Genomic DNA, 27171 nt, shown 5'->3' on the forward strand with positions numbered 1-27171 from the left:
TAAATAATCTTAATGTGTAATCCACTTTCCATCCATCTGAGTGGCATCCTTACCGTTAAACAAAGATCACGTGCAAACTGCACTTCCCATAGAAAGAACAGAATGAGCAGTTGTTAAATGTTGGGGCGTCTGTGCAACCTGCTTGACGTGGCTCCCTCCCCAGAGGCACATGAGCCGTCTTATGGGTTTCATGCAAACCCATCTCTGTATGTTCTCATGCCGCCTGTGCACCAGTTAACACTGTCATCATGCAAAATGTGTTCATTCTACAGGGTGATGCAAAACTTTTGGCCACAACTGTAGGTTAGTCCTCATTAATCAATCTGACTTGTTCCGATCCGTTAAACCAATTCCCGGGATCATGTGCTTGGTACGCTTCAAGCGGTTAGTGCAGATCTTCTAATCTGCACTGCAGTCCACTTGATGTGCCCGAATCACTGGTTCTGTAACCGACCCTTTAAGTGCCCTGATGCTTGTCATTAATTGATACACAGCCCAGTCAGACCAGTATACCAGTATACTGTATACCCTGCGAAGCAGAATAGGAGCTCCCCTGCAACAGCCCTGTTCTGCACAATCATCACAACCTGTCCTGATATAGAATAAAGGAGCAACTTTCCTTAATAAGAATCCTACAGTTTCACAGAAAACCCCCACATGGACAGAACAAAAACACACACAAGCAGTTTAATAGTGAAGGAATTTATTTACAATTTGTTTCAGTGTGGTTTTTACTTTATTATAAAGCTTTAATTATATGTACATCAGTTATCAAATACCCTACTCTTGACAGATAGATATAGCAGGAAAGAGAACTAATACGAAGTCTTTCTGATTGATTGAAATACTTTGGAGTACATGTCTAAGCCAGTCCACCGTGGTGCAGTAGCTATGTGGAAAGAGACGAAAAGGAGGAGTCCCATCTTCCTGATCTCACAGTAACATTACAGATGAATGTCACAACAGTATTACAATACAGAGAACAGCTTAAATAAAGTGCAGGCAGTCTGGATTTGGAAAAACAAAACAAAAAAAAAACACATGTGGTTTCAAAAAGTTAAGGCAATCAAGTAAACAGATAGTGAATCAAACAAATGTAAGCCTGTGCTCAGGAATTGGACATGCTTCGGTTACATATCAAAATCGGTGCTGCTGTGCATTTTAAATGTGAAGCATAAAAACGATAAGGGTATGAATGACTCACCAAAAAAAAAAAACACACAACAATAAAACCCACCATGTGTCAAGGACTTGTTACACCACAAGTAAAGACTAATGATTAGTATAAACCAATTACCTGTATAGGTTTTCACCGAGGGATACTTTAGGAACACCTGCTGGGGGGGTGTTATGAAGAACACAAACAAAGAACAGCTCTGCAGGGGGCAGCATTGCTGTTTTAAGCACAGGTGCCATTGCATCTTGTTCTGGTACCATAGCCCTGACTAAAGCAGACACCTATTCAAATTTATTTAATGTATTTTTTGTTTTATTTATTTACAATAGTTACCAATATAACGCTATACAGTTTAAAATTAAACTGTATAGCTTTAAAACCAAAAGTTACTTTGTCCCTTACAGTATTGCTGATGCCCTTTTACTGCAAAACAGACCAATAGATTGAACCACAGGGGTGCCAGTTTGAACTGGACAGATCCCTCTCTGGGAGGCAAAACGCTGGGCCTGGTTTAAAAAAAAAACACACCCAAACACAACCACCACCATTTGGACAAACCATATATAAACATTTAAGTTCACATGAACTTATCTAAACAGAGACTGGAACAATGTGTGCCACTTAAATGGCAAAGATTAGTTGATTCAGAACCATTAAAAAACACATTGCATTTATTACTGCTCCACGAATGTGTTTTCGCAAAGCTTGAAATTTCAGTACGAGATAATTGTATAATAAAATTTACATACAATTAAACAATAAAAATCCTTAAAAGCCCTTTAGCCTATGCAAACATGTCCACTTTCTAGTCATTCTATATACATGAAGCAAGTGCATAGAATATTAATAAAATAAAATCAATGCATGAGCAAAGGTTTTGCTTTTAGGGTTTTTATAAATTAGATCCTCGTTTTAACCATCTCAAACTCTAATACATCCCTGATTTAAGAGTAGGTCAAACCTACAGTTAATTATTGGTTTAGTGACATCAGCGTCACGATAGAGCATTTCCAGGAGATAAGGGTATGACCGATTTGTGTGCCTGGTCCCCAGGTAGCAGCGTCCTGAAACTCCTGTGCATGAAGCAGCTCAGGTCTGGACTTGCTGCAGGTTGTCATAGCGAGGGGCATCTTCCTCCGTTTCAAAGGTGAGGTTGTCGTAGTGTGGGAGCACCTCCATCCTCACCACGCTGTTCGCTGGAATCGGATCTGATGTGCAGAAACAAAGCACCACTGGTTAATGTTTAGACGTGCCAAGGCAAAGACACCCAGACTTCAATCTATTTCACAACAAGGAGCAAAAAACGGTCTGAATTCTACCCACATGCCAGCCATACCCCACATCTACAATGCTACCACTGGGAGGACCCATCATGCATCTGCAACAAACACAGCAAGCAGGAGGGAGTTGCTGTTCAAGGCTTGTCTTAAGAGCCAGATGCTTTATCGCTCGCATTGCAATTTAGTAAAACATGGCAGTCACAAAAACAATAGTTTGGATGCCCGGCCTCAAAATGAGGTGCCGTCTTTCACTGTATAAAATGATTAACATGCATGAAGTAGTTAGGGAGTAGGGAGTTTTTATCTCCCAGTCCACACTTACTCTCTTCCTCCAACACGCGCTCGTCCACTTCATGTACAGAGGCGTACCCCGATGAGGCGGTCTCACTGAGGCCATCCTCTGTGGGGAGCGGGGCGCTGCTTTCAGGGGCGCTGCTAAGCACTGGCACACTTTGAACTGGCTCACTAGCTTCCTCATCATCAGGCTGCTAAAAATGCAAAGAGGAACAGAAAAGACCGTTAAGCAGAAGTAACCCGTTTAAAGAAGGCACTGCACTGAAGCACAATGCCGTACCAACGGCTTCAATAGTTTCATTTCATATCCACATTGAGGGTTTCATTAGCTCAGGATTTCGAGAGATACATGACACTGCATATTACATGTTTGAATGGCTCATTTTAATACACAGGTTATAAATCAAGTACCATCAATGCTGAGGATGCATTTATCCTGCTCCTCCAAGGACATTGAAGAGACAGCCTTATTAAACATTTAAAAAGACAGGACGGGTACACTATAGATCACGTGCACCGGGTTTAGGAGATGGCACTGTTATCATGCAATCAGTGAAGCATTAAACAGTCAGGGTTAACAGAAAGCTACCTCAATGCCCAGAGCCTTCAGGATGTCACATTTACACATGGGGCAGGTTCTGTGTTCCAGAAGCCAGGGGTCAATGCAGGTTTTGTGGAACAGGTGGCTGAAATAAAAGGAAAGCAAGGTTTTAAAACCACATTAGAAAGCAAATGATTTAGCTTGGTCCATCTATATACAAACCAGATTGTTTTGCACCTTATTTCATTTTATTTTACAGCAACTGGGTAGTTTTTAGTTGACAGGCCTGTGCCTTATAATTGAAAACAAGGGTACTATGGTCTGGAGTTCTGCATAAAACAAAAATACCCACACAGCCAGAAGGCTTTACAGATAAGTTCATTGTTAAACTACAGTATATTGAAAGAAAGTGAAATATAAGAAAGTAAACATGCGTTTGTGCCCAAGGTGTTTGTTTCAAGATATGAACAGGAAAGGCTCAAGGGCCCTGAACCTTGCCAGGGTGCACCAAGAAGTGTTATAATGGGTGTGACCTGGTTAATGACAAACTCTTATCAGTTATAAACACACACAGTGTGCAGCAGTCACACAGTGGTACAGAGGTACACGTCACAACCCAGCACAATTTTCCTTTTCATTTTTCAATTTGTTTCCGGATGAGTCAAATGGGGGTCCAAGGGGAAATTCTACAGCAAAGCAATTTGATATTTTTGACCTCCAAGTTAAATCTTTCCTGGAATCCCCACGAGAGCGAGTCTCCTTTTGTTATATAAATAGAGAAGTTACAGCAAAGAGCTTGTTTACAGAAAGTCCTGGGGTAACCATCACCTGCTGCTGTTCAATACCACATGGTACACCCGAGCTGTACTGTTCTGAGAATAAGCAGAACTGCCATCAGCAAGTACCATCTACCCAAGGAGGATCAACACCCACACTCCAAGCAGCTCAGAAGAAGCCCGCACAGTACTTTACACTGCAGCGCCAATGCTTAACACAGCAGCCTTGGGTTGGGTGTAAAGGAGAATCCCACTGAACAGGCCAGCAAACCAGTTACAGGTATGCCCATGCACAGACAAGTCAACTTTAAAATGAGGTCCTTTCTGCACTGTTACTCTGTACGAGAGAGGACACACCTACAAAAGGGACATTTGTTTCAAGTCACCGAGGAGAGAACTCTACACATGTTTAAGTACCAGGAACTGATTTGTTCTGGATAGTCACGCTTGTTTATTTTTCGGTCATCTTCGAAAGACTGTTAATAACTTTACTGCATGCTGCGAATTGAGAAGTTCAGGTAAATAGCTGATGAAACACTGGCGGGGTAACCCTGCCATACTATAAACAGTTGCCATGGAAACAAGGTGCACACAGCCAGGAAGGCAGAGAAATCTTTAAATAATGCATTGCCCCTTTAACAGTGAACACAACCCACTAAAAAGGGACCGGATGCAACAGACATGAGGTACTGTACTTGCCACTAAACTGCAAAGACAGCACCTACTAAACACCTGTCATGATCAACACATACTTGCAGGTTAATATGCGCACGACATCGTTCAGTTTGTAGACCTCGATGCAAACCGCACAGCTGTCCGCGTCTGCTCCAATCTCCTATTAAAACACAAATAAATAAGACTTATTTCTTTCCATCTCATGTAACTCCAGCAGTACAGGCTTCGTCGAGCCCAACAAATCCAGCTTTGAGTAAGATCACAAGTTTACCTTGTCGCCTGGCTTTAGAGTTCGGACCTCCAACTGGCCGATGGCTTTCATGGCATCCGCTTTGAGCTGCTTCTGTACAACAGCAGAAACACACCGATGAGAAATCAAGATCATATGAGGCTACATCACATGTACAAACCTGCCTGCTTCACAACAGTGGCAAAGCATGAGAAGGAATGTGAACCAGTCTGCACTCCACAGACTCCACAGACACAGACCCCAGTGCAGAGCTTGTTACCAGAACAAGAAACATCAACTCAGGGTCCTTTTTGCTTAGATTATCACCTTGATCATTTTAGAAGAACAAAAGCTAATCTTATTGCAATGGATTAGAGAAGTCTGTAAGAAGCAGGAGCACAAGAGCTGGATCTTTAAATGAGGGAGCATCGAGGAACGACACTTCCTCTGGGAGTGTTTACTGACAAAGGAAACTGCTGTGATTACAGTAGATTCCAAAGGGGATTTCCACAGAAAAAGCAGGACACCTTAATGACTCCTGTGTGTTAGAGTAATCTCATTACAGGGCTGCGTGGTGTAGATTCAGGGATGATGCTGTGGGAAAATGACAGCTCTTTGTACAGTCCTGTGCCCCTCTTGTGTAAGTGTATAAAATCAACAATCAGTTCTTTACTTGCATATCAGCTGATAACATGGACTATGCTGCCTCACTATGACCGAAGGAAACTAAACTCCTAATGGATTAAGCAACAGTGTGACAACACCCTCTATTGCATGCGCCCATTTTCCATCTAAAACTACATATAGGTGGCATGTGCCAAGGCAAGAGGATTGCTGTTATTAACATTCATCCAACAGACGACAGATCAGGACACAGACTGTTTATATTAAACTTGCATGTCAACAAGCTAAGCATGCCGCCATGGAGGAGGGGGAGCATATTTTAGCATTAATCTACATTCAATTCTCCCCTCAAAAACTTAATTCAAGTGCCAGAATTGACCAGCTTCTAGGACCAGTGGGCGAGCAATGCTACAGTTTCTTTCAAGATCCTCGTCTCCAGACAATGGAGCCACTTTGACGTCTGAAGTTGCGTTCTGCATTCTGTTCTAAGAACGCTGGCTCAATCTCAGTAGGGTTGGAATTAGTCCTGGACTAGTACTACTTGGTAATTTCTACTGGACAGACAGTGTCCTTAAAATAAATGGCTGGGAAAGCTGTTCAAGCACACATAAAGGTTTATCTGTACTAGCTAGTGTGTGTACGCCAACTGCTAACTCTATTCCCAACCCACACAGCCTCCATGGAAACCAACTCATTCTCTCGCCCTGCTTTGGGATTAAGGGGAACACCTTACATAGACAGGTAACCTTAGCAACACCGGCTGCAACTTCGTTAATTCCCCCGATGTTTCCCAAGCCTTCTTGGTAAGCATTGGGTTACCCATGGACAAGCAGTCGGAGACAACCCCTCTCCACCACTGTGGTTTACATACAAAGGTTCACATAACAGCGCTTTCCTCTTGTCAAATGGAAATAGCAGTTGCAAATAAAGGAGTTTGAGGTCAGCGGCGTCTTGGACTTATGTGCTGTATTTATCACAAAAGAACTGCTACAGTAAATAGAACAGCTTCAAAGATCATCCAGTTGCTGAAGGTCATCAACAAACCCCTCCCCTCCCTCTAGTTTGTTTGCAGCAGCGCTACGTCTCTCTAAAGTGAGCTTCTGCTACAACCACCACCAGCGCAGGCTTGGTCCACAGTGTGCTCAAGTATATACAGCCTCAGCAAGGGAACAAGCCCAGAAGACAGCCAAGCAGGGATTCATAGATTGCGTTCGCTCCTGAAGTCCTATAGGCTAGCCATTTAAGTGTAGCTAGAGATTCTCAAGACGCAGTACAGAGCAAAGTGAATACCTGTCTCCTGTTCAGCGCTCTGGAGGTGTGGAGCCGACGGGCAGAGTAGAAGATGAAGTATCCCACGATGGCAGCGGTGACGATGAAGAAGGAGATGGAGATGAAGAAAACCGAGTAATGGCTCATCCAGGGGCCATGCTGCTTGCCCACCTTGATGGTCAGGGTGACCTGGGCCCCGCTGTGCATCAGCTGCACGATCTCCATGCCCTTGCTGTTCCCAACCATGATGGCAACTGTGTCCTTCGCCCCTGGGAAAGAATGACCAGGTTAGGAATACTGGAGGAGTGACAGTGGTGTGGGGTGGGGGGCGCAGGTTCAAACAGTGAATCTCAAAACCTATCCACGACAATCAGGCTAGGAACACCAGAGGACTGACAGTGCTTGGGGGGGCAAACAACGAATCGCCTCAAAACCCATCCACTACAATGATCTTTATTAAAGCTTCGACTGTGGAGGCCAGTACAAGAACACACAGCACACAAAAAAAAAAAAAAAAAAGAAATATCGGAAAATCTTTTGGTTTTCATTTTCTTCAATGAGTCCAGATCGCTATCTGCACACATTTGCAAGGGATCTGCACTGAAGCCGTTTGACTGGTTTTCCATAGTGTTAAATGGAAAAATTAAAAAAAAAAAAAAAACACACACACACACTGTTATTATATTACTCACTTCTGTGGCAGCAATCAATAAAGCACCCTCTAGTGAGCCGGGCGCCTGCACACCCCCCCCCCACACTTAACCCATCACACCCCCACACCCACACTTAACCCATCACACACCCACACTTAACCCATCACACACACACCTAATGCCCTGAAGCCGAACTCATTCACCCCCAACAGAGCCGACTGCATTCAGAAAGATGGCTAGTGGAGGGCAGCGAGGTGCAAAAGAAACCAAAGCAGGAGCACAGGCATACAAAATACAAACTAAATAAATATACATCAATTGTTTTATGCATCAGCAGTTTATACATCCTGCTCTCAAACATGAAATACATTCAAAGACGAAAGCAGAAATGTATTTCTTTATTTTAAAGGGGCTGCGTCTCAAGAATAAAGCCAGGACAGTGGAGCCTGCTTCATTATAAGACAAGCAGCACACGGTTCCTCTAACTGCAGGAGCTCCAGTCTTGGAACTTCAACACTTTGGAATGCAGTTGTACCAGAAATGTGAACTTAGATATTGCTTCTGTAAATAGGGCAACGGCTGGAGCTTGATATGCATGAATGAAGCTGGAGTAAAACCAGGTGAGAACTACATAAGCTACTAGACTCTTATTATTATTATTATTATTTATTTCTTAGCAGACACCCTTATCCAGGGCGACTTACAATTGTTACAAGATATCACATTATACATTATTTCACATTATACAGATATCACATTATTTTTACATACAATTACCCATTTATACAGTTGGGTTTTTACTGGAGCAATCTAGGTAAAGTACCTTGCTCAAGGGTACAACAGCAGTGTCCCCCACTGGGGATTGAACCCACAACCCTCCGGTCAAGAGCCCAGAGCCCTAACCACTACTCCACACTGCTGCCCTTACCGTAAAAGGAACCACAACGATTTCATGCAGTGTTGTCCACTTGTCAAAGCAATATCTTCAATTTGCACATTGGTGAATACAAGGACTTGAGTCTGCTGCTGAATTACTTCTAATCTTTTGAGCCCCCCCCCCCCCCCCCCCCACCAAACCCAATCCCTCAGAAAGCCCACATGTTTACATACCCTGAGACAGGAGGTGGATTGTGGATTTATACAGTTACATGCTTTTGTTGGTGGCAGAGTGTAAAATCTCTCATTACATCTCTTGCGTTAAGGGGAATGGCACTGCTTCCAGTATGCAATACAATTCTTCACATTCAAAATAAAGTACTGTCCTAGTAACTAGAGGCAGCACTGTCACACACAGCGACTACACTTCCACACTGCGAATTCAAGTAACTAAATAAACAGTATAGGAGTTTATGGAACGAAAGCAAACAGATGTGATCTGCCTGATGAAGCAGCATATTGTTAACACAACACAGTTTCCTGATCAGCAAGCAAATGTATTCTTCCAGTATTTGTTTATGTGAATGTTACAGCAGGTGTGGTTGCGCATTCACAAAAGCAGCACTGTTCACAGTAGATAAAATGAATAGGGAAGAGAGTGGATTGGCCAAATTTAATTCTCATTTGATTAGTGTCTAGCAATCTCACTGGAGCGTGTGCTTGCTTTTAAAAATAAATGTTAGGGAGGTGGAGGAGTTTGACAAAGGGCTACGATGCAGAAAGATGATTCAGGGTTAAATATGAGCAATGCATGTTAAGACAGAGACTGTGGCACAAGGGAGAGGTTTGTGAACGTCACACACAGTACACTAGAGGGTACAGACTGGAGGAACTGCAGACCAACCTTTGCATGAGCAGTTTACAGTACATCACAACCCCATGCTCACTTCTCGCAGTGAAAGGGAAGCTAGACAGATAGTCCACAAACTCACACCAGTACTCTATCCTGACTGGAAGACACAGGAACAGGCTGCTTAAATAGCTACCACTAAACACTAGCAACATCATGTTTGGATTGTAAAGGTTAGTCAACAAGCCCACAGTGTACTTTGTACTGAAATACTGGCAATGCGGTTCACAGTACCAACTATACCTTATAAGGATGTCTTTGCAAAGACATTGACTTAGGGCTGCAAACAATACTTCCATCCACACTGATCCAACTGCTTCAGCTGAATTACTCTAGTTACCAAGTGTCTAATTGGGGTAGTGGTGGATTAAGGGAAGTTTTATGTGCAATGCCACAAACAGGAAGTAAAAACTTCTAAAACAAGCACTGTGGTTTTCTATGTTTGTCACGCAGTACAGAGCTGTATAAAGCTGCAAATTAAAATAGCTTCCCTTTTCTCATGGTACCATACCCCTAAGCATTTAACCTAGACTGCATGAACTCACTAAACATCTGATATCTACTGTAAAGTTCTTAAACCAACAAAACTGTTTAGTAGGTGCAGAGGATGTTCTATGGTCACGGAGCAAACCAATGTGCACTATGAATTACCTGTACATTTGAGATTGTGATCACCAAAAACGAGGAGTCCTTAAATGGTAAGCTTCTCCATCGTGTGGATTTCAAAGTTAAGCAGTTCACAAACTTGCTTGACAGCACCACAGGACAGTGAGTGATTCAAATAAGCCCCCTTTGAGAACAGTCAGTGTGGTGTAGCCTCTAGGCTTAACCAGCAAGAGGAAACTTCCTCCAGGGCTCGTCCATTTGTTGCTTTTTCTTTTTCCAAACAGCCGTGTATATCTTGGAGATCTTAGCCTTGCACCCACCCCCATGAACAGCAACATGAACCCAGTGGAGTTTCCAGCACAGACTATTACACTTGAATCTGTTTACACCTTTCTTCTACCATGGCAGCCCCAACAGGTTTATCTCCATGGTGGAAAGCAATTGACTCACCAGCCCCTTCAGCATTACACACACACACACACACACACACACACTTTACTGGTTTGTTTAAAGCTCATAACTAAAACGTGACTCCCTATGCAACTTTTCTAGGACTCCCAATACTAGAGTATTATGAATCAATATTGCAAAATCAACCAGCTTTCTTAGGTTATCCAAATCTCTATGGTTTCAAAAGGGAAAACTATCACACAAGTAGCTAGACCTATACAGATGTAGAGAGCCTGAAATATTCGGATTATGAGAGATATGTGATGAACTGAAATGCTGCTTTCTCCTTTTCAGGCAGAATCTCCAAGAGTAATGTTTTTGTTCTCTTGCAAAGCAGAAGGCGTGTGGGAGTTGAATGAACGGCTGTTAAGGTCACAGTGGGAGAAGAGAACTGTCAGTATTCTCATGCGATTAATTCAGACCACGCGCTGTATATCAAAACGTTAAAGATCATAGACTTATGCAACAGGTACCAAACACAGCATTACATCATGCAGTAAAAACCTCTCTAGCAAGCCCTGTCGAGGCACCAACAAAATGTGGCCCTAATATTGAGGTGGCTTTCAGAGATGCCACTTATCTATATGAACAATTAACATTACGAGTTTATCAAAATACTACAATGGGTTTATAAAATGTTTGATTGTACTTGTTGCTACAGTATTGTTTTCACATTAGTAGAATGCGCACGCAATGCTATTTATTAAACTTCCTCTTACTGAAGACCACACTTTTCATAGTATTGCAGATAAACAGTTCCGAAACAGCAATATCAACGTGAAAAGGAAGGATTTAAAACTGAGGGGCAACAGTTAGCATCCCGGACCTTAAAATAAAATTATACATTTCATTTTATTTATTTATAGAATTGTAAATGGTCTCTACTTGTATTTTAAAAAGTCCGGGCTCCAGATAATTTAAGAAACTGCCCGTTAAATATGCTCCTAACTAGTTAAATTGTTCCTGGCAACCCAACATGTAACTAATGAATGACCTACAGACTCAGGCTGGACCGACACAGTGTACTTTATCAACAGCCAAGTCAAGCGCCTCACCCTTTCCAACAGTGCTTTCAATTACATAATTAAAGTGTGGAGAGACTCCGCCCACAGACTGAATGCTTTAGAAACGAAACGCTACACTAACATCGCCAGGAGTGACTTACCTGGGTGATACATTTCAATGACTTCATTTCCCAAAGTGGGGTAGTTAAAGATTACCACCGCAACAGCACCCCGAAAAACAGCCTGCGTGATTTTCTCGGTAAATGTACATCCATTTCCCCGCTGAACCAAGGCTATCCACTTTTTCTTTGCATATTCGGGTACATCATACACGGTGTGTTCCGAGCAGCCGTGCAGCGGGTCTGGCAAAACCACTACCCCGTTCGCGTTGGTAATGAACGAATTCTGTCCATAGAGTCCACTTTCCTCATCCTCCCACACTGTCTTGTTGGTCTGCGGATCGACGAAGGAAATGTTCACATAAGCGGTCCACAAAGAACTCGCGTTGGAGCCGTGCAGGCAAGTGAAATAGAAAATGCAAACCAGGAGAAGCCAGCAGCACACGCTTCGCTTGCCGTGAAAACTCATAGTGACGAAATCAAATGTTAAAAAAAAAAAAAAAGTTAGATACACGACCAAATGTTGATCTAAACCCCACAAAATACACTCCAGCACCACGACCCACGGTAACTCAGTCTGAGTGTGTTATGGTCTAATCTCTGCACCTGCCTTTTTACTCTGACTAGTGCCCTTCGACAGGTGTTCAACAACTTTTTCAGTTTGCGCAAACCTTTCCTCTGCCCAATAAATGAGGTCGAACGGAATTTGAACACGCCTGTTTTCTTAAAGCGACAACGACTCGAGTTGCCTATCGGGAGTTGCAAGTTAACAATCCGCATTGGGACCACAGCTAGGTTCATGACTTCACCATGGGATACTCCGTTTAGCACAGGTTATGTTACCAGTTTATACGTTTTAGAAAACGCTGCAAACAGTACATTATGTTGATCACAAGGTGTATTGTAGCCTAAGTTCCTACTACAGATTGTGCAGACTGTCACTTTTCATCGGTCTTCCACGTGATTTTTCAGCGAGTGTTACATTTGCCCGGATCATAGCTATGACTCCTCATAATGCGATAACAGCCCATTTAAAGACCTTTGCGCTTTCACCTCGCTCCTGGACTGAGTCATAGTTAAGGGGACCAGCCGATGTTGTCGTGTGGTGCTTATCGTGTAAGTCTGCGTCTCGGTGTCGACTAGTGTTGACAAAACAAAGATGAATCCAGATTGTGTTACTACTTTATACAAAAGATAACACGTTTGAGATGAGGGTTAAAAATAAACAATACCAAATAAGTTTAAACTAATTCTTAGGTTAGTTTATTTTCAGTTGACCTACAAATAACAACATGCATTAAATATATCTTACGTTCATGCTTTTTAGACATTTTTGTTTTTTATCAGGCCTAATTCGAACAGTAGACAATAAAATAAATAAGTCGTATAGCTGCTTAAAAGACGCTTAATACTTTCAATCGCAGTCCTTCTCAGTGTCTTCTAGTCGAAACGTTTGTCTTCGAGTTATTGGGTTTCTTAGTATTTACAAATTGACACTTTTGACTGGATAACAAAAAACAATTGCGCTTTAAAACTCTTTGGAAACGTAACTGTGCAGAACATTCCTCCGACGGTGCTATTTGTAAATAAGCAGATCATTGTTTGATAAAGAAACACCTGCTGCTGGGCTGGTAGCTGATAAGATCTCACTTAGACTAGTCCAAAGTGGCTCATTTAACAAAACAAATAAAAAAGCGCTGCTCCCAACAGGTTCCAGTTCACACAACCAAACTGCCTCGTTCCAGTTACAGGCAGGAATCGGGGTGCGAATGGGAGAAATGCAAGACATTTAAATGCATGTTTCGAGTTCTTTCTAAAGCAAAACAAAAAACCATCCAACACCGAAACTAACCAGCATTCCGGGTTTTGTTATTGTCGTGAGACCGTAACAGTAACGTATTCAAATGACATGCGTTAGAAGATTGCATACACAGTGATTTAATATGAACATTTTATATGACGATTTAATGTTGTACTGAATTATTAAAATCAGGGATAGGACGGTAATAATAATAATAATAATAATAATAATAATAATAATAATAATAATAATAATAATAATGTGAGATACGGATCTTCTTCCCTCTGCTGGTGCGGTACAGAATGTTCATTCTTACTGTTAGCCCGTGTTATTATGCAACATGTTTATTTGATTTTTTTAAAGCTGCTTCCTCAATCGGCGACATGTATATTTGATTAAAACCCTTATTGATAGACTATTGCAATTAAAACATGTAACTAGTTCTATATACTGTGTGTGTGTATTATATATATATATATATATATATATATATATATATATATGTATATATATATATATATATATATATATATATATATATATATATATATATATGTATATATATATATATATATATATATATATATATATATATATATATATAATTTCAAAGTTTTTGGCAGAGTTCAGACAAACTGGTTTAAAATTTGAAATAATGTAATAAAAAAAAGTCGTGACTAAGGAGTAAATGCACACACACACACACACACACACACACACAGCAGCGGTATTTCCATAGTTATTGATAGACTATTGCAATTAAAACATGTAACTAGTTCTAAATACTGTGTGTGTGTATTTATATATATATATATATATATATATATATATAATTTCAAAGTTTTGGCAGAGTTCAGACAAACTGGTTTAAAATCTGAAATAATGTAATAAAAAAAAAAAGGTCGTGACTAAGGAGGAAATGCACACACACACACACACACACACAGCAGCGGTATTTCCATAGTCATTGTGATTGCTATTCTACCTGTAGCCAGTGTTGAAGTACCCTTTACTTAGCAGGGAAGGGCCAGTGTAAAATCAACAGTTTATTCTTCCCAGGGTGGCCGGTTTCTTTTATGAACTTTGTAATCTGTTTTTCCCTTTGCGTTTACTGGCGGCACTCTATCTAACCAGACAATTGCATTCCTTCCCTTTGACAGCTCTGACCTGGAAGGCGCATGTAGGTCACATGCTCCGACTGCAGCTAGACTGCTGGACTGAGCTGGAACAACACCACCACAGGAAGTGAGCAAGAAGCAAGCAGCATCAGGAACTTTACAAATAAATAAATAAATAAATAAATAAAGCGTGGGGTAGGTGCCGGTGCTGGTAATTTAATATAACAGCGCCTGGCTGCATTTAATACCATCCCTGAAACCTGTGACTTAGCAGTTCTGCGTCTTGTCATCTCAGATCTAGCAAACACGTAACAGAATATTCTAATTGCCATTAAAACAAGGTCGAAGGGTCCAATTGAGACTCTTTGAAAAGCAGCCTGCCGCGGTGCACTGCTGTGTGCCTGTGGGTCTCAGATTGCGATTCTTACTACTGGGGGGTTTTCTTTTGGGGGTGAGAGATTTTGAGTACCTTCTAAACCCGAGTCTGCTAGTTAATCCAAAAATAGGCTGTGGTGAGGGGGCAGCAAGTGGTGCTTACACCTCGCCTGTTGTTGCATTGGATACTGTTACTATAGCTACCTTCCACTCACCATTATGCACCATGGGTCTCGTCTCGTTGCCCGTGCCATGTACGTTAAAGATGACCACAGCCGAGGCTCCGTTCCTCACCGCTACCTTGATCTTGTCTGTAAACGTGCAGTTCCCTCTTTCTATCAGAGCGATCCAGGGGGCTTCAGAAACGTTGAAGTGAGTGTCTGCTTCACAGGCGTCCAGATCCGGAGAGCTGGGAATGCCCACCACTCCAGAGGCCCCGTGGAGCGGGGAGTCCAGACCATAGAGCCCACACTCACACACCTCGCTCACAGTCTCCGTGCTACCTGGGCTCCTATAGCTAATCTCCAACAAGGCTGTCCAAACCACAGAGGCTCCGGCGGGGGACTGGAAAACGAACACAACAAACCAAAGCAATAGAAAGCAACAACCATTCTTGCGGCCCATTCTGCACTTGTTTTGTTTTATATATGGGGAGAGATCCTTTAAAGACGAGTTCAGTCCCGCTCTGATCTTGCGCTTGCACTGCGAGAGCAGCTCTTGTTGAGAGTAAGCCGATACCTTCCCTAGTAATATAAACCTTGTTTGCGTCAGCTGCAGTGTTCCTTGTTATCTTAGTGAACCTTGATCCGCTTTTAGAGCCCTGTATTTAAAGAGAACTTCACTTCAAGTCCCAGGAACATACAAAGAGGGAAGTAAACCTGTGAAATACTGCAGTGCCTAGGTGTACACTCAGTCAAAGACAATCTCTCTCTCGATAGGATGTTTAACAATCCTTGGGCAATTCTGTGGCTTAATAGAAAAAAAAAGTGCTTGGGCTTTATGTCATTTCTGATGCTTTCTTCTGATTTGAACAGCTTACCTCATTATTAGAAGACGCTGTTTAGATCTTACTGCTTGAATTCGTTACTTTGATGTGAACAAATGACTGGTTGCTTTGAATCTACTGCAATAATATATATATTATTGATATAGCGACATATTGATAAGACTCAAAGGGTTTAGGATTTGGGAATCAGTACTGGTTTGTTGCATTGGATACTGTGGCTCATACCCACTGGTCAGTTCTAATGAACCTTCCACTGTTGTGATACAGGGCTCTCTCCTGTCACGCTGGCATTCTTCTACCTGGAGATTAGGGTGTTTAGAAAGTAAGTTTACCACATCAATGCACCATATCACTGATGTGGTAAACTTACTTTCTAAACACCCTGTATATACACACATGTACATCTATGTCTATATCTGCATCTAGAGAGAGAGAATTCAAAAATAGCTTTACGTCAGCTTTCCAGTGAAACTGCAGAACACAGATGGGATGTATTTATACATTTCAATTACATTTCAATTACAGGTCTTTATTTTTTTTTAAAGCTTTTTATACCAGTGCATCACTTTTAATGTCATTCAAGTACACTGTCAGTGTTACAAAACTAGAGCTATATATAAAAGAAATGAAAATAAATACAACAAGAAAACCCAACAGGCTCACTCACAACAAAAACACTCTGAATACTGATTGAAAAACAACAGAACAGCAGAAATACTGTACCAAACATTCATGACATACTTGTCTGGGAGCTGCCGAAAGCAGATGGAACAAAGAAACGTGCTGTTCTTAACCGTGTTCGGACACAGTGACACACACTGGCCAGTCGATTCTCGTAAAGAAGTTTCATATCCTTGTGGAAAGTCGCTTCTTAAACCCTCACTGCAATATCAGTTAGCCTGTAGAGTTTGTTGAGAAAAACCTCCACCTGGCCTCCTCCAAGTTGGTAAAGGTCTAGAAGGCAGATGACTTGCACTCTGTCCAGGCTCCCTGCCGTCTGCATGATCGCACCTGAAGGCAACACAAACATGACCCAGGTCTGCAATCGAAACTAGCACTCAGCATTCTTCCTATTTCAGCAGCATAACTCAAAAGATGGGATTCATAAATTGATTTGATCTCTCACAACGCAGATCTCTGTCCACTACATGTCATTAAGAGCTTGAGAGCTGGGTAGAGAGGATATACGCTCATCCATGGATACCCACCTGGAAATGGCAACTAAACCTTACAAAACTGAACAAAACGCTGTACATGGAATTGGAATATTGCACTGTGCACAGGCTGTACTGAACGCTGTACATGGAATTGTAATATTGCACTGTGCACAGACTGTACTGAACGCTGTACATGGAATTGTAATATTGCACTGTGCACAGACTGTACTGAACGCTGTACATGGAATTGTAATATTGCACTATGCACAGACTCTACTGGAGGAGTGAGGATGGCTGCTTTGGATTGAAATATTTAGAGGATTAGTCTCAATAATTTTGTGACACCTCTCACATTTCCAACGATTACATGCAGAAGCCCTGCCCAGGCTCTTACCTGGAGAAGGGAAGCTTTGCCGAGCCCCACCCCAGCCTGTGGTGCCTGTGCTCTCCGGGGAGACAAACCCCTCTGTCAGGCAGGAGAGCAGCGTGTTGTCATGGGGTGCCTGGGGCCGACCCACCCTCCTGGGATCATCAGGAGATATCACAGGCAGGAACACAGCGTCTATGGCCACCTGCTGGTTTACTCCTGAAAGAGCAAGAGAGAAGTGGGAGAACAGCATTCCTGTCACTGTGCCCTCGTTTAGAACACAACGTTCTGACAAAGAACACTTATGTAATACATTGGGAGAGAAGTAAGAAAGGGTGGAGCGGGGTCAAGAGTGAACATTCTACAGTGAACACAGTGACCTGCTGCAATCGTAATATAATACAACCCAGCCCAGGTCTGCTACCTACCCATTATTGTCACTACATAGTATCCATGGTTGCAAACAGGGACGAACTCTTCTATATCACAAGCTGTGGCAGCTGCTGGAGGCGGCTGCCACTTGGCTGGGTGAAGGTTATGCTGCTGCATTAGAAACTCTCTGCGCTTGTAGTCAAACTTGCGAGGAACGCTTGCAGAGTGCAGGCTGTGATTGAGGTGCACAGACAGGTGCTGCTGCACAGCTGACCAGACTCCACACTCCCAGGAGGGGCTGGGCACTTCCTCCAGAGTCACCACCGCAAGCGTGTCACTGCTGCTCTGGCAATCTGCTGCAAACAAAATACATTCAGTGGCCAGGACTAACTTCAACAGAGAGCACACAATTACATACGAATACAGGAGGCTATTCGACCATTGGTCTGAGTTGGGTTACTAATCCAGCTGATTAGAGGTGTAATGATTCATTGCATATGGATGAATCGCGATCCTTTCTTTACATGACAGATCGTATCACAACAGAGCTCATTATAGTTCACCAAGTGGTTTCTGAACGAAGAATCAGTGTGTTTTGTAGTTGGTATGAATACATACTCTCCCTAACTCATTAAATTTTTGTCTTTTCCCAGACTAGTCAGTCATTAACTGATCATTTGATCTTATTATGCATTATGCAAGTAGCTCATCAGGACCATCGCAGGTATCGCAATGCATATCGTATTGCGACCTGCACATCATGAAACGTATTGTATCGCTGAGCTGATCTTAAAATTGGGACTGGGGTTGACTTTGTTGAACCCTTCTATTTTCTAGGCTAAATAGTTTGGCTCAACATATCCCACGTAACCCACATCCAACTCATCGCTGGGCTCTCTCCAAAGCTGCATTATCTTTTTTCTTTTAGTGTGGAGACCAAGATTAAATAGCAAGTGTTGTCTCAGATGACTGAGTTGAATGTCATTTTGAATGCAGAGTTTAAACAAATCCACAAGAAGATTAATCCCAGTACCTGGGTCAGGCTGCTCGGAGTCATCCTGCTGTGGGCGGCTCCTCTTCCTTGGGTCAGCCTGAACTGTCTTCTCATCTGTAGGAGCATCCTGTTCCGATTTAGTGACTCTGAAAAGATTTGTGAAAAAACAAATTAAAACAAAGTGTCCAAAACTTGCTATTTTTACTCCAGCCAGTATTCAAGCTCTTTACAAGGGGGAACCAGGTATCAGCAGGAATCAGATGCTGGTTCTCGGATGACCTGTTTTCTAAGTGCTGCTGTGTATACATGGTCATAAATACAGAACCATCCACCTTATCACACTAACCCTGTAAATACTGCTGATTCACTCGTCTGTTTTACTGAGCACATTTATGACTCCATATAAGCACATGGCTTCTTTTTTTATTGCTTTACTACCGTGCAGTGTTCATGGAAAAATAACAGCGATGAGCAGAGATCTTCCTCGTCCATGCGAAAGCTAATGTCGTGCTACATTAGAGGGGAGTGCAGTCTCCTGAAAGTTTATTTTTTTAGGTTTGTTTTCAACCTTCTCTTCCAATAGAAAAATCAGGGAAACTACAGGACTGATGACATGTTTCAAAACCCTGCTCCATACCTGATCTGTTATCTGGTTATCAATATTGTGACCACATGAGATAACAGACCAAGAGTTATTCAACAGGCTTATCCAATGCTTCTTATTCACAGGGTTAGCTGCATATATGTAATATAGTAAATGGCTTTTTGAACCTTCGTGTTTGACTGGCGGCTTCTGTGCAATACCGGCGCTTGGTCACCCTGAAACCAAGAAAGAAGGAATTTATTTCACATGCAATGCATAGACATCTTCTTACTTAAAAAGTGTCCCAAGTCGAGTCAACATTTTTATTGCAAAAAGCCGCCTTCTGTTTCTTAATCCAAAAAAAAAAAAAGCAAGTCAAAGAAAACCTACCTTAAGTTGTAGGGGCACCTGCTTCGTTTCGCTGCAGTGCCCGTGGTGCGGTTATTCTGCTCCCCTGATTCAGACAGCGGGGTGCCAGCTCCTGCCCGGGCCGCTGGGGCTCCATGCTGAGCCTGGTCTCGGGGCTCCTGGGTTTCAGAGGAGGACGCTGCCGCTGGCACAGGCTAAACCAGAAACAAACAATTTGAGATAAGCTCACGTGTTGGGTGTCCACACCACATTTACAAGGACGAGATTTAAAAAACAATACAGCATTGCAAACACATACAGAGGGTCCTCATACCTGAGGAATACATGAATCCACCTTTAAATACATCTGCTTAAAAATCAACAGTGTCAGGTTATACATAGCCGTGTTCACCACGCAGAGTGCGACAGACAGGGAATGAAGATGCATCCCGTCTCCCCAGTAAAAAGCCTAGAAAGTGACTGCATGTCTGTAAGGTGCTGCACTGCTGGTAGGGGAGTGCCATGAAGAAACCATAACATCATGGTCTACAGCACTGCGTCTGAAACTCATCTCACGCTGCAGACTGTTTGGCTGCTCCTCACCCACCTGCTCGGGCTGCCCACCGGACGCCCCCCGTGCTGCTGGCCAGGCCACGTAGCGCACAGCAGCGATGAAGCCCTGCACTGCGAGACACCGGTGCTCCCGGTAATGCAGCTCCTCCATCTCCTGCTGCAGCTCACTGGTAGAGGTCAGGGACGGAGCTGTGTGAGCAAACAGAACTTCATAGGCAAGGATGTAATAATGCAGGGAAAGGAAAAGGGAAGGCTGGGGTTCTCTGACAATGTTGTTTACTCGAGTAATTTGCATAATTCTCTAGGCTAATCAAGCTCGTAGTAAAACCTGGAATGGGAGAAACTGCTGTGCAACAGGAGTCTTGTTTCCATCCCCGGAGTTGGGAAAGCTCTCACCTTTGCTGTCGTCACTGCTCGGTGTAAACGTGTCCGGAGAATGGGGGAAGCGGTAGTATCCTCCGATCACAGTCTTCCGCAGCAGGGTTTCCTCGCTTAGGGTTTTAGTCCACTTGATAAAGCTCTTCACTCTGGGATGGGAGACGTATGGCTGGCCCCTGTGATATCCTGTATTGATGGGACAAGCTACTAGCTTCTACAGCATATAATACTGCACGTACCTCCCTCTCCATCTAAACGAAGGTTTTACATGCAACACTGGTACAACTTTCATATAAAACACAGCTCTTAAATTACAGATATACAAACCAACTGAAAATACACTGTGTCCTAAACTTACCTGCACAATATACCTGGGACTCATTGGAAGACGTGAGGTAGTTCATCGTATGGCCACGAGCTTCCCCAACCACCCTCATCTGTGTGCAGACTAGGTATGACACTGTCGGGGTGACACGGAGAGAAAGACAGTTCTACAGGTCTAACACTGCAGCATGCATTCCTAGCACAGGGGTTATAAAGAAATGCTAACCTGCTTCTTTCCAGCATGAAGCTGCAGTATATTCACATGTGTTTCATCACACTCATTTTCATCTCATTAGTGACTGATTGATAAAGCAGGGTGCATCCCCCCTTACTTTACATGATCTCTTTATCTCACCTGTTTAAAAGCTCAAGACAGCACCCTTTTGGAGTGCTGCATCACAGCACTGCTCATTAGCACTCAATCTATTGCTTCAGTGAGCAGACTAACTATCCTACTGTACAGTTATTAAAGCTCCTCATTTGTGGACTAATGTTCATGATCCATCCTGTATGCTTATGCTTCTTTAGCAAAGGAGAAAAAAAATAATTTACTTGGGCAAATATTACTAAAAGCTTCAGGCTGTGACGAGGCGAAAATCTCCAGTATAAATGGCTGCTCTCTCGTATCATCCACAATATGGACCCAGCGGTATGTCCAGTAACGTTCAGCTACATCTGAACAAACATATAAAAAGACAAGCATGACAATGTAAGTATCCATGACAATGTAAGCATCCTCAAGTCACTTAACCTCCTTGTGCTCCGTCTTTCAGGTGAGATGTAATTGTAAGTGACTCTGCAGCTGATGCATAGTTTACACAGCCTAGTCTCTGTAAGTCGCCTTGGATAACGGTGGCTGCTAAATAAACAAATAATAATAATAATAATAATAATAATAATAATAATAATAATAATAATAATAATAATAATAATAATAATAATAAGTAAAAAAGTGTGGTTCACATATTGATAAAGTGTATGTTTTCCCTGTCAGTAATATCTGCTCCATATTGATTGCTTCTGTTTCTAACCAGCTTGCATAAATATTGTGTGTACAGAAGAGGATAGGGTTCAGTGAATTGGGATATGACTACAGCATGTGAAACATATTACTGAGAAGCAGACACTGGGGATCGAAACCTTTTTTCATTGAACTTTACAAAGTTTATTTTAGTATTTTGAAATGTTTTAAATGACCCTTCCGAATGACTTTGTTTTTCATGGTGTGTCCCTCACACTAACAGTTAAAATGACTAGATAAACCTAACCCCTAGTTCAAGTCCTGGTTGCAGTTTGAGGCATTAATCTGCAAGATCAATAATGGAAGCTCAAGGACATTCTGTGCTGCCAGTGTGCCGAGACCCAGCTGAGCCACACCTTCTTGCTTGCCTCTTTCATACTGTAGCTGCCTCTGTAGTTACATGCAGATGACATGCTTCATATTGCGTGGAGCTTAATGTAAACACACAAGACTCTTTTTAATCTCTCACATCTCCCCACGAAGGTCACCAGGCCAATGATGTCACAGGTGTCTCCTGAAGAGAGACTGTCCAGTTGACACCTGTCTCCTTCCTGTCTGCTTAATGTTCTCTGCAACACTAACATCATTTCAAGTTCAACTGCAATAAACGTGCTGACCTTTCTTTTTGATTCGCTCACATCTCCCCACGAAGGTCACCAGGCCAATGACATCACAGGTGTCTCCTGGAGAGAGATTGTCCAGTTGACACCTGCAAGAGGAAAATGGAGCATGCTCCTAAACAGATCTTCTACACTGAAATGCACGTTTAATGTTTTAAAGGAACGAACCACAAAATGCAATACCTGGTGACAAACGTGTAGGTGATATCTGGTAATTTCCATTCGGGTTTCACAGCCTCCTGTGGGATTATGGTGATTTTACCTGCGGGAGCCAGTGTATTCACACTGATTTCTACGAAAGAGTGCGATCGTGGGTGTAAGAATTCATTCACAAAACAACCTGAACACAGAACTCTTATACATTATAGTCATACAGTATTCAAATATCAGATTTTGAGTTAATTTAGTACATCCACACAGCCTTTACTTGTTTTGAACGACAATGATGTCAGACAGGCAGAGCAGCTGTCCGTCTGGCTCTGTAAATACCGGGTATTAAACACAGAAACATTGACTGAATTTTCAACCCCCTATTTATTTCTCTGATTCCCTTTGGAAACAACATTTCTGAAGCGAGAGCTTTCCTATTTCTTAAAACAGCTTCTGAAGCTTCAACCTGCATGCACGACACTCAGTGCAAGCCAACGAGAGGGACACGAAGGGGAGAGTGAGGAGGGTACAGTACCTGTTGATCTGAGCATGGTCATGCTGGGGTCTGCTGGGGTGGGCTGTGTCCTTGACTCGAAGGCCTGTTTCATGGCGTAATTCTCGACCAGGATCACAGTGCCCACGTGCAGCTTTTGGTACCACTCAGGACACATTCCATTCCACAGCACCATGGACATCAGGCCTGTGCAGTCTGCAACCTCAAAGTACGCCTGGAACACAGAGCACACGACCTGCTCCCTCAACAAGCAACAGAGCTGCAAAACTGAGGAAATCTATTTAACAAATGGTACCCAGCACAGGGCAGACAGCTTGCTAATGTAAAACAGGAGTGGAAACTCCTTGAGCAAAACCCATTGAGATGTGTACAGGACCTTCACCAGCAGTGCACTGCTTAAATAGAACTGTGTACCATTTTTGCTTTAAGCCTTTTGTGTTCTGATTAAAAGGAATGCGTACTAATTGTTTGCTTTAACACTGATACCAGTGATGAGGTTATTTGTTTTAGTTTTTTTTAATTTTTATTATTCAGATAATTCAGGACAAGCACGTATTTTACGCACGTTCCAAAATTACATGTAAAATGCAAGCAACGACATATCTTTAACAGAAGACCAAGGATAGACAATGTTTTCTGTAGAATAGGGTGTGCCTATAACAAGCGTCTTACCTGGTAAGGAATGTCAATCCTCCCGTCAGGTTTCCCGAAGAATCTCAGTCTGGACTTGTACATGACCCTGACGAGCACAGGTGGAAACCGCGGCGTGCATCCCCAGAACAACTCCAAGTCGCACAAGTGAATGCCCCTGGACACTGAGAGAGAACACACCCACTCAGCTTTATAATACATCGCTTTACACATCACAAAGCGGGGCCTGGGAAATAAACACATGTGCTCGTCCTGAACGGGGCCTCTGTACTTCTAATCACACACACACATTCATTATTCTGGTTAGTCTAGTTAGACTTAGTCCAACTTTTTTTTCCTAACGGCGGTCCTAACACAACTAAACGCATCTACTGCTAGTAATCCCGCCAGAGAATAACAAGTCCACTTACAGTTACACTCAAGTGCCTGGCCATTGCTTGGAGGTGCGATGTCACATTTCCATAACACTCCGTAGGGATCGTCGTTGTTCCAAAGCGGTAAGTAATGTTTCTTCTCCACCTTGAGAGGTCCGTCGCTGTGGGCTAACACATTCCTCACCCTGCTTGTAAAGAAGGGGAGGCTCCCCACATCCTCTTGGGTCAGTGTTTGGAGAAGAGGCGAGCGCTCACCCCCGAACTCTATGCCCTCTATTAAGACGCAGCCCGGGCGCAGGCACTTCTCGTTGTATAGGAAAGAGCACTGGACGATTCTGATTTCCACCCCAGTCCGCAGGACGCACTTGTGCACCAGCGAGTTGAGTTCGGGTGCCAGCTGACACTTGGCCCGGTACACGCCATCAGTTACGGTCACGTCGTAACTGTAGCAGGTGGTGGTCGGTTTATTCACACTCGGCCCTGGTACCGCCACATACCTCTCAACGGCCACAACGCTCACACACCCCGCGTCGTGGGTTCTCAGCCTCAGCGTACTCGAGGATAAAAGTTTGTCAAAAGCAGTAGCTATCTCTGATGTCGTCTGCTTCAAAGAGGCTGCCATACTTGCAGACCGAGAAGGTGCACAGCAATAGCTCCCAACTGAATTCTGCAAGTTTACCGCCGAAAAGAAATACTGTCTGCAACAAAGTGAGCAGCGCTGCACTGTTTTAAAAATGTGTACGCTGAATGCATGTCGTGCAGGGGACCGTTAAGGCTCACATTGTTAAAATGTTCACAGCGGGTAATGTAATGTAAACGGGACGATAAACATTTAAAAAAAACAAAAACAGAATCAAAGCCATTCAACCGCCGTCACGGGTACTGCAGAAAGTCAAACCAACTTTAACAAATACCACGCCAACAAACGTTGTTTTTTAAAGTCGATTAGTCGGTGTCATCCACCTCATTATAAAGTTTGTCATGCAAGTTTACCCATGTACTTCCTGCTTCGCGCGGAATCTGATTAGATTTTTGTCGGTCTGTTTCTTTCTTTTGTACATTTCACTAGGATATCCTTTTCTCCATTGTTGTTGTTGTTTTATTTATGATGACGAGTAACCTACTGTTGCTGCGTCGGGATGGCGGAAGATTTGAAAATTGCTGAGTTAAAGGGAGGGTGCGTGGAAGTAAAAATTACCGTTCTGCCGACAGAAATTCAAAACGCTTACCATCAACGAACCGCTAGGTGGCACACAGTTGGAGCTTATTTTTGGTGATACAGTATCCAGATAACGTAATTAACAGCGGTTTCTTTTTTGGTTTATTAAGAGTATTACAAATTCATTTAAAACTAAACACACTTATCATTTGACTATTGAATACACAGGCGCTGGGTTATTGGGAAACAATGAAATATGTGGGTGTCAAATATATTTACTGAGGTTTTCCCAATATTTGATGATGTGTTAAAACAAGCTCAAGCACACACATACATTGAAGAGAATATTTTACTGCTTTTTGACACATACAATTGACACAAGTCAGACACTTTAGTTAGTGTTCAGGGGTCCTTTAGGGGGGTAAATTAATCCAAGAAATAGCATATTCTAAAATACATTCTGTACAAAAACCTTGCAATAAATGTTTACAAAACTCCAGTGCACAACAAAATGAAAGATTTTGACAGCAGGGCTTGTTCAAAGTTCTCAAAGAGTACCAGCTATGTGCTCATTCACGGGTGTCTGTGAGTGGGGATCTGAGTTTAAGAAATACTAAAAAAAACTTCCCTTTAAAGTTACTGTGGTCTGGCTGGACCCCCTTCCCCCTGTAACCTATCCCAGGGGGTCCCCACCCCTGATTTATCAACCTCATTTGTGCGAAAATGATCAACTACAGAATTCAACCTGTATCAGTGAATATGAACTCCAGAATTCAACCTGTATCAGTGAATATGAACTACAGAATTCAACCTGGATCAGTGAATATGAACTACGGAATTCAACCTGGATCAGTGAATATGAACTACAGAATTCAACCTGGATCAGTGAATATGAACTACAGAATTCAACCTGGATCAGTGAATATGAACTACAGAATTCACCCTGTATCAGTGAATATGAACTACAGAATTCAACCTGGATCAGTCTTCATCAGTTCAGTAACATTTTTTTATTTGTATTTTTGTAAAATGTTAGGGAACTGGGTTCTTAGGGGTTCTTAGCTGACATTATTATTATTATTATTATTATTATTATTATTATTATTATTATTATTATTATTTATTTCTTATTTCTTAGCAGATGCCCTTATCCAGGGTGATTTACAATTGTGACATGAACATGAACTGAAACTTTGCTCTGTGTCAAATGCTTAGTGCATCCTATCCATTAAAGACGCATAACTACCATACTAGTCAAGTGTGACACATTTACTTGTTTATATTGCTGATAATAAATGTCAATCTCTGAGCTAACAAACAGTGATAGTCTCTTAAGTCAACATGGACTTATTTATAAACAGGGTGTATTGCCTACATGGCTTGTATAATGTGTATTTCATGTCCAGATAGATAAGACTTTGTGATTGCGTGGCATTAGCGACATGTTATTGACCTAATCCTACATTTTGGAATTCTTAATCTTATCAGAACCTGTTTGGAAGGAGTGTTCTATTTGTGCCTCACTGAACTTTGATGTATCTATAATTATTCACAGTCTGTTTGGAATTTAAAGCATATGAACATACCTTTTTTTTCTTTCTAAGTGTCCAGGAACAGCAGAAATAGCTACTAATTTTAAAACCACCTCATTGATGGCACATATTCTTACAGCGCACCTGTCCAGAAAGCGTTCATCTTATTATTGCTCCCTTCTCGGTTACATATACGTGTAGTGCCCCCCCTTGTGGTGTAATGATAGTAGAACACTGCTTTGCTAAAACATTTATAAACATAACCTTTAAA

At 42.4% G+C, this 27171-nt stretch overlaps 2 protein-coding genes across 6 annotated transcripts; both read right to left on the minus strand.

Annotated features, from left to right (window-relative positions):
* Positions 1-686: 686 nt before the first annotated feature.
* LOC117962403 (E3 ubiquitin-protein ligase RNF128-like) lies at positions 687-15621 on the minus strand. 4 transcript variants are annotated; one of them, XM_059000690.1, is made up of 7 exons: positions 14993-15621; positions 6887-7134; positions 5015-5086; positions 4821-4903; positions 3341-3437; positions 2780-2942; positions 687-2385 (listed from the first exon to the last, which is right to left on the minus strand). In XM_059000690.1, exons 1-7 carry the CDS (start codon positions 15399-15401, stop codon positions 2267-2269), a joined length of 1191 nt encoding a protein of 396 aa, XP_058856673.1. In that variant the 5' UTR covers positions 15402-15621; the 3' UTR covers positions 687-2266. The 4 variants fall into 4 exon arrangements, with proteins under 4 accessions (XP_058856673.1, XP_058856672.1, XP_033907279.3 ...); XM_059000689.1 differs by having other exon boundaries at positions 2780-2945; positions 14993-15611; XM_034051388.3 differs by lacking the exon at positions 14993-15621 and adding an exon at positions 11526-12173.
* Positions 15622-16231: 610 nt separating this feature from the next.
* Positions 16232-25396, minus strand: LOC117430304 (RPA-related protein RADX-like). 2 transcript variants are annotated; one of them, XM_059000688.1, is made up of 15 exons: positions 24246-25396; positions 23857-23999; positions 23206-23398; positions 22704-22812; positions 22518-22609; positions 21432-21554; positions 20914-21015; positions 20574-20741; positions 20212-20366; positions 19647-19819; positions 19445-19492; positions 18713-18819; positions 17736-18032; positions 17335-17526; positions 16232-16794 (listed from the first exon to the last, which is right to left on the minus strand). In XM_059000688.1, the coding sequence occupies exons 1-15, from the start codon at positions 24829-24831 to the stop codon at positions 16655-16657; spliced, it is 2628 nt and encodes an 875-aa protein (XP_058856671.1). In that variant the 5' UTR covers positions 24832-25396; the 3' UTR covers positions 16232-16654. The 2 variants fall into 2 exon arrangements, with proteins under 2 accessions (XP_058856671.1, XP_058856670.1); XM_059000687.1 differs by having other exon boundaries at positions 17736-18035.
* Between the last annotated feature and the right edge of the window lie 1775 nt (positions 25397-27171).

Source organism: Acipenser ruthenus, chromosome 26 (assembly GCF_902713425.1).
Source record: "Acipenser ruthenus chromosome 26, fAciRut3.2 maternal haplotype, whole genome shotgun sequence".
NCBI classification, from domain to species: Eukaryota; Metazoa; Chordata; class Actinopteri; order Acipenseriformes; family Acipenseridae; genus Acipenser; species Acipenser ruthenus.

Coding starts and splice junctions, on each gene's coding strand:
- LOC117430304 (XM_059000687.1), bottom strand. CDS start 24,831: ATGGCAGCCTCTTTGAAGCAGACGACATCAGAGATAGCTACTGCTTTT. Junction 21,555..22,517: donor TGAGCGAATCAAAAAGAAAG/GTCAGCACGTTT, acceptor ATGTTTGTTCAG/ATGTAGCTGAACGTTACTGG. Junction 19,493..19,646: donor AGGTGCCCCTACAACTTAAG/GTAGGTTTTCTT, acceptor TCTTGGTTTCAG/GGTGACCAAGCGCCGGTATT.
- LOC117962403 (XM_034051387.3), bottom strand. CDS start 11,952: ATGAGTTTTCACGGCAAGCGAAGCGTGTGCTGCTGGCTTCTCCTGGTT. Junction 7,135..11,525: donor CATTGAAATGTATCACCCAG/GTAAGTCACTCC, acceptor ATTCTTTCCCAG/GGGCGAAGGACACAGTTGCC. Junction 2,946..3,340: donor TGAAGGCTCTGGGCATTGAG/GTAGCTTTCTGT, acceptor TTGCATTTTTAG/CAGCCTGATGATGAGGAAGC.